The 22,513-nt window shown below is 47.4% G+C and overlaps 2 protein-coding genes across 2 annotated transcripts; one reads left to right on the forward strand and one right to left on the reverse strand.

The window, feature by feature from the left end:
- Positions 1-611: 611 nt before the first annotated feature.
- TNFRSF9 (TNF receptor superfamily member 9) lies at positions 612-9,907 on the reverse strand. Its single transcript, XM_058161443.1, has 7 exons — positions 9,832-9,907; positions 9,660-9,713; positions 7,786-7,914; positions 6,788-6,854; positions 5,983-6,107; positions 3,045-3,167; positions 612-2,140 (listed from the first exon to the last, which is right to left on the reverse strand). Exons 1-7 carry the CDS (start codon positions 9,905-9,907, stop codon positions 2,013-2,015), a joined length of 702 nt encoding a protein of 233 aa, XP_058017426.1. The 3' UTR covers positions 612-2,012.
- A 5,036-nt stretch (positions 9,908-14,943) lies between these two features.
- On the forward strand, positions 14,944-20,897 carry PARK7 (Parkinsonism associated deglycase). Its single transcript, XM_058161407.1, has 7 exons — positions 14,944-15,017; positions 16,435-16,542; positions 17,351-17,452; positions 18,528-18,587; positions 18,995-19,064; positions 20,154-20,240; positions 20,567-20,897. Exons 2-7 carry the CDS (start codon positions 16,453-16,455, stop codon positions 20,725-20,727), a joined length of 570 nt encoding a protein of 189 aa, XP_058017390.1. The 5' UTR covers positions 14,944-15,017; positions 16,435-16,452; the 3' UTR covers positions 20,728-20,897.
- The last annotated feature ends 1,616 nt before the right edge of the window (positions 20,898-22,513 follow it).

A 22,513-nucleotide genomic window follows, 5' to 3' on the forward strand; every position in this document is an offset into this window, starting at 1 on the left:
GGGAAGGATACTGCAAAATCCCCATTTCCCCCCCCGATCAGCTGGGACTCGGGAAGCAGAGAATCGATGATGCCACAGGTGGCATTTACCGGTTCTCCAAACTACTCAAAATTTCCGCTACCGGTTCTCCAGAACTGGTCAGAACCTGCTGAAACCTGGGTCGCATGACCCCGGGATTCTGCAACCGTCGTAACTACGAGTCCGTTTCCAAGAGTCGGGATCTCGCGAACTGTGGGAATGCCGCAAAGGTTCATAAGTATGGAAAAGTGGCCCTAAGTGGATTTCCCCCCCTCCCCCAAACGACGTTGTCACTTTCAACGGCCGCTAAGCGTAAATCTCGCCTTACAACAGTTCATGGAGTGACTTTAGTAAACTGGAGTCCTTTGCCAAACCTCTGAATTTCGGCCACGTGAACTACAACGGTCGTTAAGTGTGAAAAACGGACATAAATTATTATTATTATTTTCAGTGATGCTGGACACTACATGGACTGTGGTAAGAGGAGGTCTACCTGCATCTGAAGTTCTCCCTCGGTAGCAAACGAGACGGCTCCCTCGGAGACAAAATTTAGCTGTGGGGTTTATCTAAAAAGGGGGTTTTTTTTGTTTGTTTTTTTAATTTACATTTATATCCCACCCTTCTCTGGAGACTCAGGGCGGCTTACAGTGTGTAAGGCAATAGTCTCATTCTATTTGTATATTTTACAAAGTCAACTTATTGCCCCCCCAACAATCTGGGTCCTCATTTTACCTACCTTATAAAGGATGGAAGGCTGAGTCAACCTTGGACCTGGTGGGACTAGAACCTGCAGTAATTTGGTGTGTTTTAATAACAGGCTTCTTACAGCCTGAGCCACACTGCGGCCCTTTTTACCTCCAGAAACCTTCAGAACTTCAAAAGAACTCCAGAAGTTCAAAAGCAACAGCTGGTCGGCGGGTGCGTTAAATAGAGAAATATCGTTCTACAATACCATCTTGACATCTTTCCCTGCTGGTGCGCGCAAAGCACGCCAGACCAAAACACGGTCGGCAAAGGGGAAATCAATGTTCGATGGGGGGGGGGGAGATGAAAGTTCCACCGACCCACCTGGTCTCAGATATTTCCATTCGGCGTCACCAGCGAGGTTCATTCGCGTCAAGGAACGGCCGGCCGATGAGTCATTTTTAATCTAAATCAAAAAAAAGATAGAAAGAAAGAAAGAAAGAACGAAAAACCTCAGCTGGGAAGATGTTCGTTCGTATGTGAGAAAGCGATCACCCATTACGGTAAACCGAGTGCAGCCCTTAAAGATGTCTGATAGGCTATCGAAAAGAGGTTAAAACCCACAAAAAAAGCCCCCGACAAATGTGTTTTTTAAGGGCGGGGTGGGGTGGAAGAACCTTCTGGAGGTTGTTTCTGGACAAAAAGCCCTTGGGAAATGGGAAGATGCCAGCCTGTGGAAAGGACACCAGGTTCTCGAGAACTTCCTTCTGGTGGCTCCTTGCCGTTCAACTTAATATTATTTGCAACAGAGTGGACTTTGCTTTAACGCCGTGCTTTTATTTTTGCGCCATGGGGTATTTTTCCCGTCACCTTCCGGCCATCCAAACAACACCCCCCACTCCTCTGTCAAAAATCATTCCAATGTGTCCCGTTGTGTTGTGTTGGGTTTTTTTAAAAAAAGTTCAAATCAAGGGCCATCGGGGCGATAGTCTAGTTCCGTGGAGAGATAAATCCGTTTAAAGAGGATAATCACAATTCTTCAGTTGACTATGTTGAGTTGACTATGGTGAGTTGACCATAGTGAGTTCAACCTGATGAGTTGACCATCGGGAGTTGACCATGAGGAGTTGGTCATGGGGAGTTGGCTGAGTTGACCATGATGAGTTAGCCATGGAGAGTTGGCTGAGTTGCGTCTTCTGCAGGTGGCCAGGGTTCTTTCAAAGGCAGAGTGGCTCAAAAGCTTGAGGGGGAGGGGTCTTTTTTGGGGTCACGGAAGCCTGCTTGGCTCTTTGACCCGGAGTGGATACATCTTATGAACAATATTTTTCCAAAAGGCCCCCTTTGAGACTGGAAGGTGCTTCACAGCTTCCTCCTTCTTCTTCTTCGGGGAATCTGTAGGTGCAGTCATCTACCTCCTGGGCTAACTGCCCATGGAAAGCTGTGGAACAGAAGAAGTGGAAGAATTGAGACACAACACAAAATGATCTGCAATCCAAGACCTCAGGATGGGGCAACTCGCCATGGCCAACTTGCCATGGTCAGCTCAACTCAGCCAACTCCCCATGGTCAACTCCTCATGGTCAACTCACCATGGTCAACTCACCATGGTCAATTCACCATGACCAACTCATCAGGTTGAACTCACTATGGTCAACTCACCATAGTCAACTTGCCACGGGCAGCTCCCCATGGCCAACTCCCCATGGTCAACTCAACTAGGCCAACTCCCCATAGTCAACTTCTCATGGCCAACTCAACTAGGCCAACTCACCATGACCAACTCATCACAGTGAACTCACTATGGTCAACTCACCATAGTCACCTTGCCATGGCCAGCTCCCCATGGTCAACTCCCCACAGTCAACTCCCCATGGGCAACTCAACAAGGCCAACTCACCATGGCCAACTCCCCATGGGCAACTCAACAAGGCCAACTCCGCATGGCCAATTTCCCATGGCCAACTCCCCACGGTCAACTCCCCATGGCCAACTCCCCACAGCCAACTCACTACAGTCAATTTGTCATAGTCAATTCAACACAGTCAACTAGCTTCAGGGCAACTCACTGTGGGACAATTCAGCAATTCAATTTAATTATTTAAAATAGTTCGAAAATGATTTTTAATTTTTGTCAATCGTGTTTCATTTTGTCCTTCCTTTTCCACCCTTTAATGGTTTCCATTCCATCATTTCTCTGATATTAGTGTAACTCTTTTTCCCACGGCGAGTTGGCCCTGGTGAATTATCCGGTGGCGAGTTGGCGTAGGAGGCCCTCAACAGTGTCAGAGTGAGAGTTGGCAGAGTAGTGCTGGCCACAAAAAAGAGCAGGAAAAAGCCCTTACGTTTCAGGGTCTTCTTTTGGATCCAGGATCGGAAGAAGAGGTAGGCCAACACCATACATGCAGCAAACAGAAAGACGGTGATGACGAAAGCAGAGGCGAAGAGGATCAGGTGGTTTCCCACCTCTACAAGAAACCAAGGGAGAAAAAAAAAGACATCCTTCAGAAATATCCCAGGGTTCCAGCTCAGAAAAGCTAAATTAAAACGGCCATGGCTGCAAAATGGCTTTCAGGGTTCCGCTCAAAGCCTGACACTAGCAACGGTGGGAGGGAGGGAGGGAAATATCGCCTTCATCCCAGGTTGCTTCTCTCCTAGATTAGTTTCCGTCGGTGGCTTCTTGTGCTGCCTTCTGGTGGTTTGGAGCAAGAATAGAATAGAATGGAAGGGAAGGGAAGCGAAGGGAAGGCAAGGGAAGGTAGGGTAGGGTAGGGTAGAAGAGAAGAGGAGAAGAGAAGAAGAGAAGAGTAGAAGAGAAGAGAAGAGAGGAGGAGAGGAGAAGAGAAGAGAAGAAGGTAAGAGAAGAGAAGAGATAGACGAGGAGAAGGTAGAGTAGAGTAGAAGAGAAGAGAAGAGAAGGTAGAGTAGAAGAGAAGAGAGAGTAGAGTAGAGTAGAATAGAATAGAATAGAATAGAATAGAATAGAATAGAATAGAATAGAATAGAATAGAATAGAATAACAGAGTTGGAAGGGACCTTGGAGGTCTTCTAGTCCAACCCCCTGCTTAGGCAGGAAACCTTACACCACCATGTAATTCATATGTTTTAATCTCCAGGCCTTCAATCATCCTAGTTGCTCTTCTTTGCGCAACCTTTTCTTTCCCAACCTCTTTCTCTCTATCTCCCTCTCCCTCTCCCTCTCTCTCTCTCTCTCTCTCTCTCTCTCTCTCTCTCTCTTTTGAAAGCGGTGACCAATATCTCTGTCACTACGTACTCGGATCTTGTGGGTTTCCTAATTTCTAATTTATTTTATTTTGGGGTGTGTTTTTTTTATCTCAATCAGTCAGATTGGAGCCTGACTGAGATCAAAACTCACAACCTGAGTGGGTGGGGAAAGGCTAACTCTTCCTGGTCTCTTAATCTTTGCAAGAAAGTTCGGCAGTTCGAATCCCGAGTACAGGTTTCTTGCGTGAGCAGGGGGTTGGACTAGATGACCTCCAAGGTCCCTTCCAACTCTGTTACTGTTACAGAAAGCCAAAAAAAAAAAAAAGACTTTCGTGAAGTCCTACCCTTTCCTGGAGACTAAACCCTAGTTTAGTTTAAGCCTAACCCTTGAACCCTCAGCCGTGGCTGGACTACATAAACCATGGTTCCAGCATCTGAGTGAGGAGGAGGAGGAGGTTTGGTTCTTAATTTACTGTAATTTACCAAATGTGGATTTCCTTACAATCGCCCCCCCCCCCATTTCTTCCAGAGAAAAACCAAGCACAGTTGTAGAAATTGAGAAATACAAGATAAGAGCCTGAATTTCCCTCCCACCCTTAACCACAACCTCAGCAGAGACAAAAAACGTTTAAGGTTATTTTTAAATGATAGCATAGGTTGTTTGTTTTTTTTAAAAAAAATCTCTTCTTCAAAATGTGCTAATGCACCATACTAAATCCTAAAATAATTTCTTTAATAGGCTGAATAGTAAAGTAATTCATTGAATAAAGTTCGATGCTCAATTCTAAAGTAAACCCAATACTGAATCCTAAAGTACTTGTTTTAATAATACCGGGACTCAATGCTCAATGTGAAAGTAAATAATACTAAACACTAAAGTGAGGGGTTTAATAATGTTCGATTGTAAATACTAAACTCAATACTACACGTTAATTCGTTTAACAATGTTCAATACTCAATACTAAACTAAACTCGATTCCCAAGTCATTTTTCTTTTTATAATATGCCAAGACTCCATTCGTAAAACTGCATTCATTGCTAACATAGTGTAAGCCGCCCTGAGTCTTCGGAGAAGGGCGGGATATAAATGCAAATAAATATAAATGCAAAAAAAAAATAAATCATAAAGCATTTTATACCTTGATTTAACTGTTATATATTGAACCAGTTATATATTTATTTATCAATCTTTCTGGGTGCCCCAATTTTAACTTTGGCCAAATTACATCGGTCAATTAAATTTTGGGATTCGTCCAACGGATGTTGATCCAGAAAATAATAAAAAAAAAACATAAAGTAGAATAAATAAATGAGCTGAGGAAAAACAACGAACAAACTAGCGATGGCTTGCAGGTTTCTGACCTGGGAAAAATCTTCTGGGAACGCAACCGAAAAAAACCGGACTCTTTTTGGGATTTCACATAAAAATATAAAAATAAAATGATATGGCATTCAGACAAAAAAAGAAGCATATTAATACAAGAGGCCAACGAAGGTCAGAATGGAAGCAGTGGCATTTTTCAGAATTTATTCTGTTTTTTTAAATAAAATTGATATGCCTCCCATCTCACTATTCAAAGCCACCGCATTGGATGGGAGTCCTGTTGGAAGTAAAATCTAGTCCGATTCTTATTCCAAGCCTGGAGAAAGATGATAAATTGCTGTGGAAAGTAGATGGGCTTTTGGTACAATTTGGGGAGGGGGGAGTGTTTTTTAATTGAGATGCCTAGTTTGTATAATATTTGAATGGCTGTTGCCGGATTCCTTGACTGGCTCTACAGGCAAAGGGGGAAATGCAAATCCTCGACGTTTTGTTCATCTGAACTAATTTTGTCCGTTTCGACTTCTTGCCTGTTGTGCTGTTTATTTTGGGTTCCTAGCAGTCTTTTTGTTTCTCATCCTTGGTGACTTTAAGACTCCCAAAATTCCACTTCCCAGAATTTCCCAGCATAGCTGACTGGGGAATTCTGGGAACCGGAGTCCACACACGTCTTCAAAGGTTGAGAAACACTGGATTAAACAGTTCTCGGGATAAATAAAGGTTCAAACAAGACTTACCTGAAACCTTAGTAGAGGAGACAGCCAGGGATGTGGAGGGCTGAGTGGTGGGCATTTCTGACTCACTCCAGCAAACGACGTCTCTCTCCTTGGTCCCAGGTTCCCGAATCTTATCACCTGGACACCTGCAGGAATTGGTAGTTAGCCCCATGTTTTTGTCGTGACCGAAGCCCCAGTAGTTATTACCAGACACAATCAGTCCTAAACAAACATATTTTATTAGAACAGCTGAGAATTACTTCATTCTCAGCTTAGTCCAAATTAATTCCAAAACAAAGTCCTTCAGAAAAAGTCCTTCGGCCTTATCACAAACTTTCATCATCTTTGGCGCCCTACCGAAGGCTTTTCTTGGCAAAGCCCCACGAAGTTCAGAAACAAGAGATGCCGAATAGAAACAGATGTAGCAATGTTGCTTTCCTACAAAGAGCCCAAGAGCCGTTGCTGCTCTTTTAAGCCTTATGGGAAGGGCCAAACATCTCCTGGCCTTACTCCTGAGTTGTCCTTTTTGCTTCAGCTGCTCTTGCCTTCTGGCAGCTCATTGCATGGATGCACTAGGAACAGGCTCTTCCTGTTCCTCTGCCTCTCTGCTGTCTGCCTCTGGAGGCTCCGGAGTCTGCTCATCGCTCCCAGATGGCCCTGGCCCCATCTCTGCCTCCGACGCAGAGCCCTCATCTGGGCCTTCCCCTGACTCCAGGACTAGCCCATGGTCCTCCCCGACTCCGCTGCCAGCTCCGCAGGGCTGCTGGTGAACCACAACAGTTTTATACCTGAGATTTTAAAATCGATTTATTCCAGAAGAACTTACTTTCTCCATGGCCTGCATTCACCTGTAGGTCGATCATTGAAAGTCTTGTCCGGACAGTTCTGACAACCTTGGAAAACACAGAAGAAGGTTTGATGCCTGGATGAGTTTCTGGCTATCAAATGAACGGAAACCTCCTTTTTAATGGCAACTTGCCTCCAATTTATTTCTCTTGCATCTTTCTCCTGCCTTGGCCTTGTCCTCCATCTCAGTCGGTTTCGGAGGTTTATAAATCACACACACACACACACACACACACACACACAACAGTGGCAGATCCCACAAGTGCTGCTGTTCAGGAGAATTTCTGTCCCCATCGTTAGATAAGTTCGGTTTTCTGGGAGATTCAGAGCACTACGTTATAGGTAGTTCCCGACTTATGGCTGCAACTGAGCCAAAAGATTTCTGTGGCCTCCCAGTTGTTAAATGGGTTGTTTCCTCTTTTTACAACCCTCCTTGACGCCGTTGTTAAGCGAATCACTGCAACTGTTAAGTTAGTAGGACGTTCCTTAAGTGAACTTTGCTGGTCAGGAGGTCACAAAAGGGGATTGCGTGACACACACACACACGCCAGGATATTGCAACCATCACAAATATGAACCAGTGAATGGTGCGATGGCTTAGAGGCGGAACTCTCGCCTCACCATCAGGAGGCTGTGAGTTCGATCCTAGGTAGAGGCAGATATTTCTCTCTCTGGGCGTAATGAGAATATTATCTGCTGAACAAAACTCCGCATTGGCGACAGGAAGGGCATCCGGCCAGTAAACACTCGGCTCCGTTCAGTTGCCCAGGATTCCACCCCAAAAGCGATAATGGGGGTCATTAAAAGGAGATGATGATAAATATGAACCAGTGGCCAAGCATCCGAATTTTGATCAGGCGACCATCAGTGTGAAAAACAGCCCAAAGTCCTGTTTTTCAGGGCCGTCGTAACTCGGAACGGTCGCTAAACGAGCTGCGGTAAGTGGAGTTAGTAAGTCATCGTAGTTAGTCACTTTACCTGTAATCGTGCGTTGCTGTCCAAGGGCACACTCGCAAGCCTCGCAATTTTTCCCGCACGAATAACCCCGAGCACATTCACAAACGGCGTCTGTCGTTTTGGTACATTTCTGCTTGTACACCAAAGTTCCTTGGGGGTTAAAATATATTTTTTTTTAAAAAAACCATGTTATTATCTGTAGAGAAGGCGATTTTTCCCCTTTGAGCTGAGCTCAGCTGATTTTTGAGAGGGGGACTTTAGCAGCCGGTGGAACAAAATTTAACTTGCTGGGTAACCAGGATTGGAGAGGATCTGGCCAGCATTCTTTGCTAGGTTTCCATAAATCCCTAAGAATATTTGGTTAGAATAGAATAGAATTTTATTGGCCAAGTGTGATTGGACACACAAGGAATTTGTCTTGGTGCAGATGCTCTCAGTGTACATAAAAGAAAAGATACGTTCATCAAGGTACAACATTTACAACAAAAATGATGATCAATATATCAATATAAATCAATATAAATCAAAATTAAGGGAAATAAACTCCACCCCCCCCAAAAAAAGTCCCAATTTGGGGTCTAATCAAAACTCTGCTGCGCAATTCCAGACCCCCTTTTCCAAGTTAAGCCATCACACGGGGGGGAAAAAAACTACAGGTAGTCCTCGGGTTACGACCACAATGCCGGTTGTAAAGTGAGATGTTTGTGAAGGGCCCGTTTGAACGCCTTTTTCTTTGCCAGAGTTGTTCAGTGAGTCACAAGGGTTGTGAAGTGAATCCGGCTAGGTCGTAAAAGGGGAACACATGTCACCCACACCCACCTTTACGACCGCCATAAAGACGAGTCAGTTGGCAAGCGTCCGAATTTCGATCACACGACCAGGGGGAAGCTGTGGCGGTCGTTAAGCGCGAAAAAAATGGTCGCAAGTCCCCTTTTTTCAGTGATGGTGAAATGGTCACTAAACGGACTGTTGACAGTGGAGGTCGTAAAGCGAGGAATAGGGCAAGAAAAGGAAGCCTGTAGGAGGCTCCTGTCCTCAGCTGGGAGTTGGGAATTGGAGGCTAAATATATATATATATATATATATATAAAGAACAGTTGCTGGAATTGGGTAATGTCTAATTTAATAAAAAGAAGGACCAGAGGTGACACGATAGCATCTTCCAATATTTGAGGGGCTGCCCCCAAAGAAGAAGGAGTCAAGCTATTCTCCAAAGCACCTGAAGGCAGGACAAGAACCAACGGATGGAAACTCATCAAGGAGAGAAGCAACCTGGAATTAAAGGGAAGCTTGACCTGGGGGGTTGGACTAGAAGACCTCTAAGGTCCCTTCCAACTTGGTTATTCTATTCTATTTCTGCATTCTTTCTGACAGTTAAACAATTGATCAGTGGAACGAGTGCTCCAACACTGGAGGATTTTAAGAAGAGATTGGACAGCCAAACGGTATATGGTTTCATGCCTGAGCTGGGGGTTGGACTAGAAGACCTCTAAGGTCCCTTCCAACTTGGTTATTCTATTCTATTTCTGCATTCTTTCTGACAGTTAAACAATTGATCAGTGGAACGAGTGCTCCAACACTGGAGGATTTTAAGAAGAGATTGGACAGCCCTTTGTCTGAAAACGGTACTACAGGGCTTTCCTGCCTGAGCAGGGGGTTGGACTAGAAGACCTCTAAGGCCCCTTCCGACTTTTTTTTTTCCGTCTCCACGAGGTGAACCCCCCCCAACCACTGTGACTCAACGGCTTGAAAAGGTCAGGAAAGGTAGCCTCCCTGGTCTGAACACCCCCGCCCTCCGCCAGTTCCCCCCCCCCGCCCCCGCTTCAGGGCTGAGAGACCCCCCCCCACTCACCCCCACCCCTCGGAACTCAGGACGCCCCCCCCCCCCAACTTACTGTCGCAGACACTGCATTGGCGGCAGGGTTCGCCCTGCCCCGGGCTGAAGGTGCCTGCAAGGGGGAAAGAAGGACGAGTCAGGGGGTCTCGCGTCCCGTGGAGGGGGGGAAACGGGCAGGGGTCTCTCTCTCTCTCTCTCTCTCTCCCCATCACCGACCGGCCGCCGCTCACCGTCCGGGCAAGAGACCTTGCAAACTCCTCCCGTCCGCAGCATCAGCAGCAGCAGCGCCCAAAAGAGCCGCTCCATCGGAAGGAGGAGAAAGGCACGTTGAGGGGTCTCTGGGGTGGGGGGTTTCTCCAGCCCGGGACTTTCTCCAAGGCGGACTCCTCGCTTCTGGACCGGGTCGGCGGGGCGAGGAAGGCCAAGGGGCCGGCGGGGCGGGGCGGGGTGGGGCGGGATCCCCCTTTTCCCCCTTACAGACTCCCCCCCCCCGGGGTGGGGAGGTAAGCGACAGCCGGAATCCCCAAAGGGAGCCCGGAGAATGTCCGCAGTTCGAGGCTGAGTCTTCTAATATCCTTCCTTCCTTCCTTCCTTCCTTCCTTCCTCTTCCTTCCCAGTTTCCTCCCTCCCTCCCCCCTTTTTCCTCCCTTCCTTCCTTCCTTCCTCCCTCTTTCTTTCTTTCTTCCCATTCCTTCCTTCCTTCTTTCCTTCCTCTTCTTTCCCAGTTTCCTCCCTCCCTCCCCCTTTTCCTCCCCCCTTCTTCCCTCCCTCCCTCCCTCCCTTCTTTCTCCTTCCCACCCTCCCTCCTCTTTCTTTCTTTCTCCCATTCCTTCCTTCCTTCTTCCTCTTCCTTCCCAGTTTTCTCTATCCCTCCCTCCTTTTCCTCCCACTTCCTCCCTCCCCTTTTCCTCCTTCCTTCCCAGTTTCCTCCTCCTTCCTTCCTTCCTCCTTCCTCTTCTTTCTTTCTCCCATTCCTTCCTTCTTTCCTTCCTTCTTCCTTCCTTCCTTCCTCCTCCTCCCTCTTCTTTCTCCCCATTCCTTCCTTCCTTCTTCCTTCCTCTTCCTTCCCAGTTTCCTCCTCCTCCCCTTTTCCTCCCCCTTCCTTCTTCCTCCCTCCCTCCCTTCTTTCTCCCTCCCACCCTCCATCCCTCTTTCTTTCTTTCTCCCCATTCCTTCCTTCCTTCTTCCTCTTCCTTCCCAGTTTTCTCTATCCCTCCCCTCCTTTTCCTCCCCCCTTCCTCCCTCCCTCCCTTCCTTCTTTCTCCCCATTCCTTCCTTCTTTCCTTCCTCCTCCTTCCCTCTCTTTCTTTCTTTCTCCCCCTTCCATTCATCCATCTATCCATCCATCCATCTATCAGCTTTAATCTGACTGACAGAATGGATTGAAATGGTCTGGATCGGGGAGTCCTGCTTGAGCAGGGGGCTGGACTAGAAGACCTCCAAGGCCCCTTCCAGCTTTATTCTGGTCGATTGACGGGTTGAAATGGGGCGGGGGTCTCCTGCTTGAGCAGGGGGTTGGACTAGAAGACCTCCCGGGTCCCTTCCAAGCTCTGTCTGAGCCGGTTTTCGTCTTCTTTTCTCAACGGGCGTCGCGAGAGACCCCTTCCCCTCCCCACCCATCTCAGCGGTCGGGCAGCCCCCGCGGAAAAACCGGCCGCGCGCGGATTCCACGGGCTGTGACGTCTTCGCAACCTCCACCGCTGGCGCAACTGCTCCCCCCCCACTCCCACACCCCCAAGCAAAGCCGGAGCCCCCTCTGCGGGGTGCGTCATCACCAACCCGGGCTGCCGAAGGTCGGGAAAAAGCCCCTTTGGTCGATGCTGCAGCGGGGAAGCCCCTGCGACCTCTCCCCAGCCCAGATTGAGGAGGGGGGCGAGCCAGGCTGTTCCAAATGGCTCTGGAGCTTCTCCATCCTCCACATCAAAACTCCCCAAAGAGACAACTGGACTTTTTTGCTTTGTTTTTCTTCTGAAGTCCTTTCGCTTCCTGATCGCAGGAGCTTCTTCGGTTCTGACCGAACGGCAGGGAAGAAGAAGGGAAGGATTGATAATTCTTTTGCAGGATCTCTCACTAAAATCCCCCTTAAAAGAATGCAAATGACCAGCTTTGTCTGTCTGCAAGGAGGAGAATACGCTCCTTCCGTTTCGCCCCCACCATTGGGTCAGAACTGAAGATTCTTCTGGGATGAGAAGCGAAAGGAAAAAAGAAAAAAACCGAAAACGAAAGACAGGAAATGGTCCAGTTGCCTCTTGAAAAAGCACCTTTGAGAGATGGTCCTTCCTGTGGATGGGTCAGGGGTCTCTGCATTGGGGTCTCCAGAAAGTATATTCAATCAATCAGAATAGAACTGGAAGGGACCCTGGAGGTCTTCTAGTCCAACCCTCTGCTCAAGCAGGAGACAATAGACCATTTCAATCAATCAATCAATCAATCAATCAATCAATCAATCAGAATAGAGCTTGAAGGGAACCTGGGGGTCTTTTAGTCCAACCCCTGTTGCCCAGGCAGGAAACTATACAATTTCAGACAATTGTCCAATCTCTTCTTTACAAGCCTCCAGTGTTGCAGCACCCACAACTTCTAGTGGCAAGCCGTTCCACGGGTTAATTGTCCCCGCTGAAGAAGTTTCTCCTTAATTCCAGGTTGCTTCTCTCCTTGGTTTGCAAAACGGGACGTGATCCCCCGACACAATCCGCGACCGTTGTAAATACGAGTCGGTTGCCAAGCGGGCTCTGAATTTCGAGCGCGTGACCATGGGAAAGCCGCAACGGTCCTAAGTAGCGAAAAAACGGTCATAAGTCACTTTTTTTTTAATTTGCATTTATATCCCACCCTCCTCCGAAGAATCAGGGCGGCTTACAGTATGTTAAGCAATATAACTTTTGCTTAACTTTTGTAACTTCTGTGGCCTACAGGTGGCGCTCTCACCTCACAATCAGGAGGCTGTGAGTTCGATCCTAGGTAGAGGCGGATATTCCTCTCTCTGGGCACAATGAGACATATATCTGCTGAATTAAAAAAAACAACTCCGCACTGGCGACAGGAAGGGCATCCGGCCATTCAACACTCAGCTCCTTTCAGCTGCCCATCCGCAAGGGATGATGGGGTTGTTAAAAGAAGAGGATGGTTTTAACTTCCGACGGGCACTAAATGGAACTGTTGTAAGTCCAGGATCAGCTGTAATAAATGACCCGGGGGTGGGGGGAGGCGATGCAGGGCATTGCCACCCTGTGCCATGCCGGTCGGTGGACTTTTGAAAATGTGACCCCTGCTATTTTAAGAGGGTGTTAAATCCAGGTCCCAAAATAGGGTAGCTGAAAGGTTACAAAGGGGGTGGTGGGGGGCTGAAATAGGCCACCATAATGTCTGCATTTGAACCCCTTACCTGTCGTGTACAGGGAGAAAGATGGATCCAGAGAGTCCTCGACTTATGACGGTTTGCTTAGCGACCGAAGTGTCAAAAAAGCGAGCGGGGGCCTTTTTTTTTTCAAACGTACGACCGTCCCACCATCCCCAGGGTCACGTGATCCAAATTAGGACCACTGACTCGTCTTTATGACGGTCGCAAGCGATCAAACACCGAACGGGAAAGCTGCGATTGTGGAGTGAGCCTTGGAACAGTTCGTTTAGTGACCAGTTATGAGGTCACTGGGGGTGTGTGAAAAAGTGATTTAAGGAGCATTTTTCACTCTTATGACCGTTGCTGTATATCCCCCCCCCGGTCACGTGATCAAAGTTCAGCCGCTTGTTAACTGACTCGCCTTTACGACCGTCGCAGGGCCCCCCTGGGGTGTGTGTCACATGATCCCTTTTTGCGACCGGCCAAGTCAACAGGGAAGCTGGGTTTCGCTTAACGACCACGTGACTAACTTATCCATGGCAGGCGTCCGCTTAACAACGGTGGCGAAAGAAAGGCAGTAAAATGGGGCGGAACTTCCTACACGAATGTCTCACTTAATGACATAAATCTCAGCCTCCGTGGTGGTCATAAGTCAAGGACCACCCGTGTTTCGGTTTGCAAACTGGTCCATAGTCTGCAGGACACGAAAAATAAACTAAAATTGAGAAACTTCTAAAACTCCTATCGGTAGCCCAGCATTTCCAACCTGCCCATCGGTGGACTACAATTCCCAAAATTCCTCCTCCTGCAACGGCCATGATGAGAATTCTGGGAGTTGAAGTCCTGCAGACCTGGAAGCAGCCATGTTTGTGAAACCCGGAAGTGGATTCTGGATGACCTTTTTTCTCAATGAATGCTGGGAAATGTAGTTTTTTTTGGAACTTCGGCATTTCTCAGGCCATCTATCCTATGCCATACGAGTTTTTCAGATTTTATTTAGTTCAATTTATTTGCTGCCTGGCTTACAACAATAAGAAGGATGAAACAAGAAGATAGTAGAATAAAATAAACGATAAAACAAAAAAAAAATGCAAGGGGAATACATCATTAGGATAATCAAAATAATATATTTTTATTTGTATATTTTTATGTGTACCAAAAAAAAAAAATGTCATTTTTAAAATATCCACCACATACATACCCTGGAATAATAATAATAATAATAAAACACAACTAGGAAAGATTGTATTGGTTTATTCTCACTCCAGGAAGTTCTCGACTTACGACCAAAATTGAGCCCCCCCGATTTCCGTTGCTAAGCGAGACATTTGTTTGAGTGAGTTTGTTCGACTTTTCTTGCCACTGTGATTAAGCGAACTCCTGCCGGGGTTAAATTAGCAAGACGGTTGTTAAGTGAAGCTGGCCAGAAGGTTGCAAAAAAAGGTGGGAGGGGGGGCAATCGCGTGACACACACACCCTCCCCAAACAGCCGTCGTAAGTGTGAGTCAGCTGCCAAGCCTCTGAATTTTGATCAGGCCATCCCAGGCCTGCTTCTGCGACGGCCGTTAAGCGTGGAAAAACGGGCCCTACTACGTCTCTCTCCCCCATTTTTTCCCCCCAGGGGGCCACTGCACCTTTCGAACGGCCACTAAACGAGATGTTGTAAGTCGAGGACTGTCTGAAATAAGTGCCAAAAAAAAAAAAAAAAAGGGGGAATATCCAGGCAGGGAAATTTGCATTTCTCCTTTCTCCAAAAAACTGGAACCTTTTTTTGGGGGGGGGGTGCATGAGCAGCCCCCCCGCCCTGCACCTTTGGGAGACCCCCCCACCCCCAACATTCCTGGGGGAGGGGTCCATCAGCACCCCCCCACCCAACGTTGCAAATTGCCTTTTTGCAAGGTTGCAAAAAAAAAAAAAAAGGCTGAGAGGCGCGGGGGGAGGTCCCGCCCTTCCTCTCCAGCCCCTCCCACTCCCTCCCAGGCGCCGCCCCTCCCAAAGGCACCGCCCCTGCTCCCCGGTGACGCAGCACCCAGCCTTTCGCAGCGCAACGCGGAGCTGTAACGAGCCAGATTGAGTGTAAGGAAGCGGGGGTCGCCCTCTCGCCCCCTTTTCAGGGCCGGGGTCTCTCCAGCGGGTCCCCCTCCGTCTCTTCCCCGGTCCCTCGCCCCCTTTTCTGGGCAGGGGTCTCCCCAACCGGTCCCTCCCTCCCTCTTTCCTTCCCTCCCTGGTCGGTCGCCCCTTTTCTGGGCAGGGGTCTCCCCCAGTGGCTCCTTCCTTCCTTCCTTCCTTCCTTCCTTCCTGGTCCATCTCCCGTTTTCGGGGCTGGGGTCTCTCTAACCGGTCCCTCCTTCCCTCCCTCCGCAGTCAGTAGCCCCTTTTCTGGGCAGGGGTCTCCCCCAATGGCTCCTTCCTTCCTTCCTTTCTCCCCCAACCCTTGCCTCCCTGATCCATCTCCCATTTTCAGGGCAGGGGTCTCTCTCCAACCAGTTCCTCCCCTTGGTGCATCGTCCCTTTTCCGGGCAGGGGTCTCCCCCAATGGCTCCTCCCTCCCTCCCTCCCTTCCCTTCCTGGTCTGTCACCCCCTTTCTGGGCAGGGGTCTCTCCAACCGGTCCCTCCTTCCTTCCCCTACCCAATCCGTAGTCCCTTTTCCGGGCAGGGGTCTCCCCCAGTGAGTCCCTCCTTCCTTCCTTCCCTCCCTGCTCCGTCTCCCATTTTCAGGGCAGGGGTGTCTCCAACCAGTTCCTCCCCCTGGTGCATTGTCCCTTTTCTGGGCAGGGGTCTCCCCTAACTTGTCCGTAGCCCCTTTTAGTGGCCAGGGTCTCTCCAACCAGAGCCTCCCCTCTCTCTACCCGCTCCATAGCCCCTTTTCTGGGCCAGGGTCTCCCCAACAGGTCCCTCCCTCCTTCCTTCTCTCCCTGGTCCGTCTAACCATTTTCAGGGCAGGGGTCTCTCCAAGGGGTCTCTCCCTGCATGTCTCCCCACTCCATCCTCTCTTTTCTGGGCCAGGGTCTCTCCAATAGGTCCCTCCTTCCATCCTTCCCCAGTCCTAGCCCCTTTTCTGGGCAGGGGTCTCCCCAACAGCTCCCTCTCTATCTCCTTCCTGCCCTCCCTGGTCTGTCTACCATTTTAAGGGCAGGGGTCTCTCCCACTGTGTCTCCCCGCTCAGTCGTCTGTTTTCTGGGCCAGGGTCTCTCCGATAGGTCCCTCTTTCCTTCCCTCTCTGCTCCATAGTCCCTTTTCCGGGCAGGGGTCTCCCCCAGTGGGTCCATCCTTCCTTCCCTACCTGGTCTGTCTCCCATTTTCAGGGCAGGGGTCTCCCCCAACGGGTCCTTCCTTCCTTCCTTCCTTCCTTCCTTCCTTCCTTCCTTCCTTCCTTCCTTCCTTCCTTCCTTCCTTCCTTCCTTCCTTCCCCAGTCCTTAGCCCCTTTTCTGGGCAGGGGTCGCCCGAAACCCCCCCCCCCCCGTTTCTCAAGGTGCTTTGCACTCCCGCAGAATCGCCGCTGCTTCCCGATGGGATCCAAACGAGCGCTGGTGATCTTGGCCAAAGGGGCCGAAGAAATGGAAACGGTTATCCCGACGGATCTGATGCGCAGGGCAGGAGTAAGTCCGTGTGCGGAGCTGAGACCCTCCCCCCCCCTTCACTCTCTCAAGGGTCTTTCTTTGTCTTCCTCCTCCCCCCAAACCCAGCCCAGTGGACACTCTGAAGCCCCCCCTCCTCTCAAAAGCTACCGTATAAAAAAGGGCGGTATAAAAATTAAATTATTATTATTATTATTATTATTATTATTACAAGGACTCCGTCTCGGGGGTCACCTGTTCTACCTGGCGACAGGTACCTTATGCCTGCCCTGTCCTCTTTTTCCGCCTATTTTTCCTTTTATTTTCGTTTTCACCTCGATTTACGACCACAAACTGAGCCCGAAGTTTTACGTTTTTAAGTGAGAAATTTATTCAGCGAATTTTGCCTCGTTTTTAATGAAGTTTTCTCCCCACTAAGTGAATCCCTGCAGTCAATAAGTTAGCAACCCGGTTAAGTTAATGTGAATCTGGCTTTCCCCCCCCTTGATTTTGCTGGTCGCACGGTCGCAAAAAGGGGATCGCGCGACACCGACTCCCGGGACGCTGCGACCGTCGTAAATACGAGTCAGTTTGTGCCGAGCGTCTGAATTTTGATCGCGTGAATGACGCAACGGTCATAAGTCTGAAAAAGTCCCCCCCTTTTTTTTTTCTTCAGTGTCGTCGTAACTTTGAATGGTCACTAAACGAATGTAGCTGTAGGTCGTCCTTGACTTACAACGGTCCCTTTTAGCGCCCCACCTGTCTTAAAAACCCCTCTGGGGAGCTTGGATACTGGCTTAAATTCTGCACTCACCCAAAAATAACTTTTTTTTTGGTGTTTTTTTACCAGATTTCTGTGACCGTAGCGGGATTGTCCGGAAAAGAACCTGTGCAGTGTAGCCGTGATGTGGTGATTTGTCCCGATACGAGTTTGGAAGAAGCCCGGAAAAAGGTTTGTGCCCCCCCACCCCCTCATCATTTTTTTTAAAAGCACAATTGTGGGTTGGGGTCTTTGGGACGTCCCCACTTTCCATTTAAAATGGTGTTTCTCAACCACGGCCATTTCTAAGCTGGGTGGACTTCAACTCCCATAATTCCTCTGCCAGCCACCATAAGCTCTGATGGATTCTGGGAGTTGAAGTCTACGCAGCTTAAAAATGATTGGCAGGGGAATTCTGGGAGTTGAAGTCCAAGCAGCTTAAAAATAACTTAACAGGAATGCTGGGAGTTGAAATCCACACAGCTTAAAAGCGGCTGGCTAAGAAATTATGGGAGTTGAAGTCCAGGCAGCTTAAAAATTACTGGCAGGGGAATTCTGGGAGTTGAAGTCCAGGCAGGTTAAAAATAACTGGCTGATGAATGCTGGGAGTTGAAGTCCACGCAGCTTAAAAATTACTGGCAGGGGAATTCTGGGAGTTGAAGTCCAGGCAGCTTAAAAATAACTGGCTGATGAATGCTGGGAGTTGAAGTCCACGCAGCTTAAAAATTACTGGCAGGGGAATTCTGGGAGTTGAAGTCCAGGCAGCTTAAAAATAACTGGTAGGGGAATTCTGGGAGTTGAAGTCCAGGCAGCTTAAAAATAACTGGCTGATGAATGCTGGGAGTTGAAGTCCACACAGCTTAAAAGTGGCCAGCTGGTGAATTCTGGGAGTTGAAATCCACATAGCTTAAAAATGACTGGCAGGGGAATTCTGGGAGTTGAAGTCCATGCAGTTTAAAAATAATTAAGGGGAATTCTGGGAGTTGAAGTCCATGCAGCTTAAAAATAATTAAGGGGAATTCTGGGAGTTGAAGTCCACATAGCTTAAAAATGACTGGCAGGGGAATTCTGGGAGTTGAAGTCCATGCAGCTTAAAAATAATTGGCAGGGGAATTCTGGGAGTTGAAGTCCACATAGCTTAAAAATGACTGGCAGGGGAATGCTGGGAGTTGAAGTTCATGCAGTTTAAAAGTAGCCGGCTAGGGAATTCTGGGAGTTGAAGTCCACCCGGGTTAAGGAGGAATTCAGTGACTTTTCTTTTTTTTAGGGGCCGTATGATGTGGTGGTCCTGCCAGGGGGTAACCTGGGAGCTCAGAATTTGTCGGAGGTAAAATAACAGAGTCCATTTTCTGTCACATACCCATCTTTATACTTTAGATTTTAGAACATAAGAGTAGAACATAGAATAATAGAGTTGGAAGGGACCTTGGAGGTCTTCTAGTCCAACCCCCTGCTTAGGCAGGAGGCCCTATACCACTCCAGACAAAGGGCTGTCCTGCCTCTTCTTGAAAACCCTTCAAGTGTTGGAGCGCCCACAACTTCTGGTGGCAAGGTGTTCCACTGATTAATTGTTCTCAAGTGTTTAGGAAGTTTCTCCTTAGTTCCACGTTGCTTCGCTCCTTGATTAGTTTCCATCCGTCGTTTCTTGTCTTGCCTTTTGGCGCTTTGACTTCTGCTAATTTTTTTCTTCTTTTTTTTAAATGACCCCCCCTCTCTTTTGATCTATTCTTGCAGTCGCCCCTCGTGAAAGACGTCCTGAAGGATCAGGACAGCCGGAAGGGCCTCATCGCAGCCATTTGTGCAGGTAAGGTCCTACCTCCACCTTTGGGTGAAGCTCTTTATATGGGCAGCCCAGACCCACCAGATCTGACAGCCCCCATTGGGGAATGCGGATTAGGGGGGGGCTTCGCTAATGGCCGGGGTGGAGGGGGGGGGCTGCAATGACCAGGACTGGCTCGGCAGGTTTGCAATAAAATTCTAGGAATTCAGAAGCTGCAAATAAAATTATAACAATGCAGAAGCTGTAAATAAAATTATAACAATCCAGAAGCTGCAAATAAAATTATAACAATCCAGAAGCTGCAAATAAAATTCTAAGCATCCATCCAGAAATTGCAGATAAAATTATAAGCATCCAGAAACTGCAAATATAATTCTAAGGTTTCAGAAGCTGCAAATAAAAATATAACAATCCAGAAGCTGCAAATCAAATTATAACAATCCAGAAGCTGCAAATAAAATTATAACAATCCAGAAGCTGCAAATAAAATTCTAAGCATCCAGAAGCTGCAAATAAAATTATAACAATCCAGAAGCTGCAAATAAAATTCTAAGCATCCATCCAGAAATTGCAGATAAAATTATAAGCATCCAGAAACTGCAAATATAATTCTAAGGTTTCAGAAGCTGCAAATAAAAATTGTAAGTGTCCAAAATCTGCAAATAAAAATTCTAGGAATTCAGAAGCTGCAAATAAAATTATAAGAGTCCATAAGCTGCAAATAAAATTATAAGAATTCAGAAGCTGCAAATATAATTATAACAATGAAGTTTCAAATAAAATTATAAGCATCCAGAAGCTGCAAATAAAATTATAAGAATCCAAAAGCTGCAAATAAAATTCCAAGCTTCCAGAAGCTGCAAATAAAATTATAACAATCCAGAAGCTGCAAATAAAATTATAAGCATCTAGAAACTGCAAATATAATCATAAGGATTCAGGAGCTGCAAATAAAAATTGTAAGCATCCAAAAGCAGCAAATAATGTATTACATGTATAACACTGTAATGTATATGCAAATGTATAACCCACAGCTCATCCCTTTTGGACCGGAGCCAGCAATGCTGGCTAAATCATAGCTTGTATTTCTTTTTCCCCTCTGTCGGCCTGCAGGTCCCACAGCTCTTCTCGCTCACGGAATCGGCTTTGGAAGCAAAGTGACCACTCACCCCTTGGCCAAAGACAAGATGATGAGCGGGGGTCAGTATTCCACATTGTCGTGGGGAGGGACAGCTGAGTGTTGTGGGTTTAACAGATTAACAGATAAATTGGAAGGGACCTTGTAGGTCATCTAGTCCAACCCCGCCCATCCCAAGGAGGAGACCCTACAACCATTTCTGACAGGTGGCAGTCCAGTCCCAAGTCGCTTTTCTCAGGGTCGTCGTAACTCTGAACGGTCCCTAAACGGAGAATCGGGAGTGGATCTGGAGCGGAGTTGAGGAATGTCGGAGAGCCGTGTAAAGTTGTCGTTGGGGGACATTTTATCACCTGGAGTAACTACTAAGGCCTTTCTCTTCCCCGTTAAGATCATTATAAATACTCGGAGAATCGGGTGGAGAAAGACGGGCATATCATGACAAGCCGAGGACCAGGCACCAGTTTCGAATTCGGCCTGGCGATCGTGGAAACGCTGCTGGGGAAGGAAGTGGCCACCCAGACGAAGGCGCCTCTCGTCCTTAAGGACTAGAAGCATGACACACCCAGAAAGCCTCGCCCGGTTCATTTTTACAACCAGGAATTATTATTATTTTTTGTTCGCCCTTTAGTGGGCGAACCGTTGAAGGAACGGAGTGCAGCTGCCAATGTCATCTGTGGCAATTTCATTCATGCAATAAAAGAGGATGTGTGTTGAACGGAGTTGTGTCCTGGCTGGGAAATCATTAAAACAAAACAAAAAAATAAATAAAAATAACCCCCTACACCCCATTCCGTTCAGAATTATAAAAAAAAAATGAGCGTGATTTAAAAAAATTTACAATTTTAAAAGAATTAGAATGATAAAAAAATTAGAATGATAAAAGAATTAGACTTATAAAAATCAGAATTGTATCTATAAAAAAATTCAAACCTTGCGCTAGGAAAACGTAAGCCGGGCAGTGAGGAGTAAAAACAACGAGCATCGAACGTTATAAAACAAATTAGCATTTAGAATTATTTTAAGTATTTTAATATTTTGAGGGTCGTTAAAAGAAACTCATTATTTAGAACTGAGTTTATTATTTAGCATCGAAGATTATTAAGTAGATTTAGGATTCAGCGTCGAGTTTAGTTCAGGACTGAGTACGAAATGAACCGGATTATTTTAGGGCTCAGCCTAGAGCATTATCAAACAAATTATAAGCAGTCCTTGCTTTATGACCACAGTGGAGCCCAAAAATGTATGTCGCTCAGCGAAACATTTGCTCCGTTTTACGACTTTTCTTGCCAGAGTTGTTAAAAGTGAATCTCTGCAGAATGTTAAGTTAGGAACATTCCGGTTGTCAATAAAAGAATGGTCAGAAGGTCGCAACAGTGACCCCGGGACCGTCATAAATACGAGTCAGTTGCCAAGCATCGGAATTTTGACCAAGCGACCGCGGGGGACGCTGCAACCGACGTTAAGTGTGAAAAACCACCGTAAAGGTGAGTTGCCCTTGGTCTGAATTTTGTTCACGCGATGCGGCAAACAGTCCTACGTGTGAGAAACCATCCTGAGGCCCCTTTTTTCCCCAGGGCTGTTGTAACTTTGAAACGGTCACTAAACGAACTGTTGTAAGTTTGAGAACTATCGGTATTCCTCATGCGTGGAAAAAGTCCCTCTGTTGGCGGAGGCACCTTCAAAAGCACCCAAGGATGGTGGTCTTGTGGATGAAGACCTCTGCAACGGGCGGGGGCTACTCCCCTGGGTAGAATTTGGTGTGTCCCCCCCCTTTTTTCCCCCCACCTTAAGTGACATGTGCTGTCGCAATTTTGAACGGCCGCTGAGTGAACCATCGTAAGTCGAGGACAGCCTGTCAAATTTACAATGGTGGCGGTATCCCGGGGTCATGTGATCCCCTTCCCAGGCAGCTTCCGACAAGTCGAGGGAGGAACCGGGTTTCGTTTCTTGAGCGTGTGGCTCATTTAACAACGGGAGCGATTTGCTTCACTCTTGCAAAAAATGGTCGTAATATGAGGTGCGTCTCGCTTAACAAGCAGCTTAGCCACTGAACGTTTGGGTCTCAATTGTGGCCCTACCTTAATTTCGGTGAATCCAGCGACAAATCAGAGAATCTTGAACCCAGAACTGGGTTCTCGTCAAGATTACAATCCCGTTCGACTGTGCCCTCCAGTGGACGTTTTGGGCATTACAGGTGGGAAAAAAGAGGTGGGGGGGACGCACCAAATTCTGCCCAGTGGAGTCGCCCCCTCCCATTGCAGAATATATAGCCTCATGCTACATCGCTAAGCTCTGTTTCACGCTGAATAAACTAAATGATTAAAGTATCTTAAAT

The sequence above is a fragment of the Ahaetulla prasina genome, chromosome 18, assembly GCF_028640845.1.
Source record: "Ahaetulla prasina isolate Xishuangbanna chromosome 18, ASM2864084v1, whole genome shotgun sequence".
Lineage (NCBI taxonomy): Eukaryota > Metazoa > Chordata > Lepidosauria > Squamata > Colubridae > Ahaetulla > Ahaetulla prasina.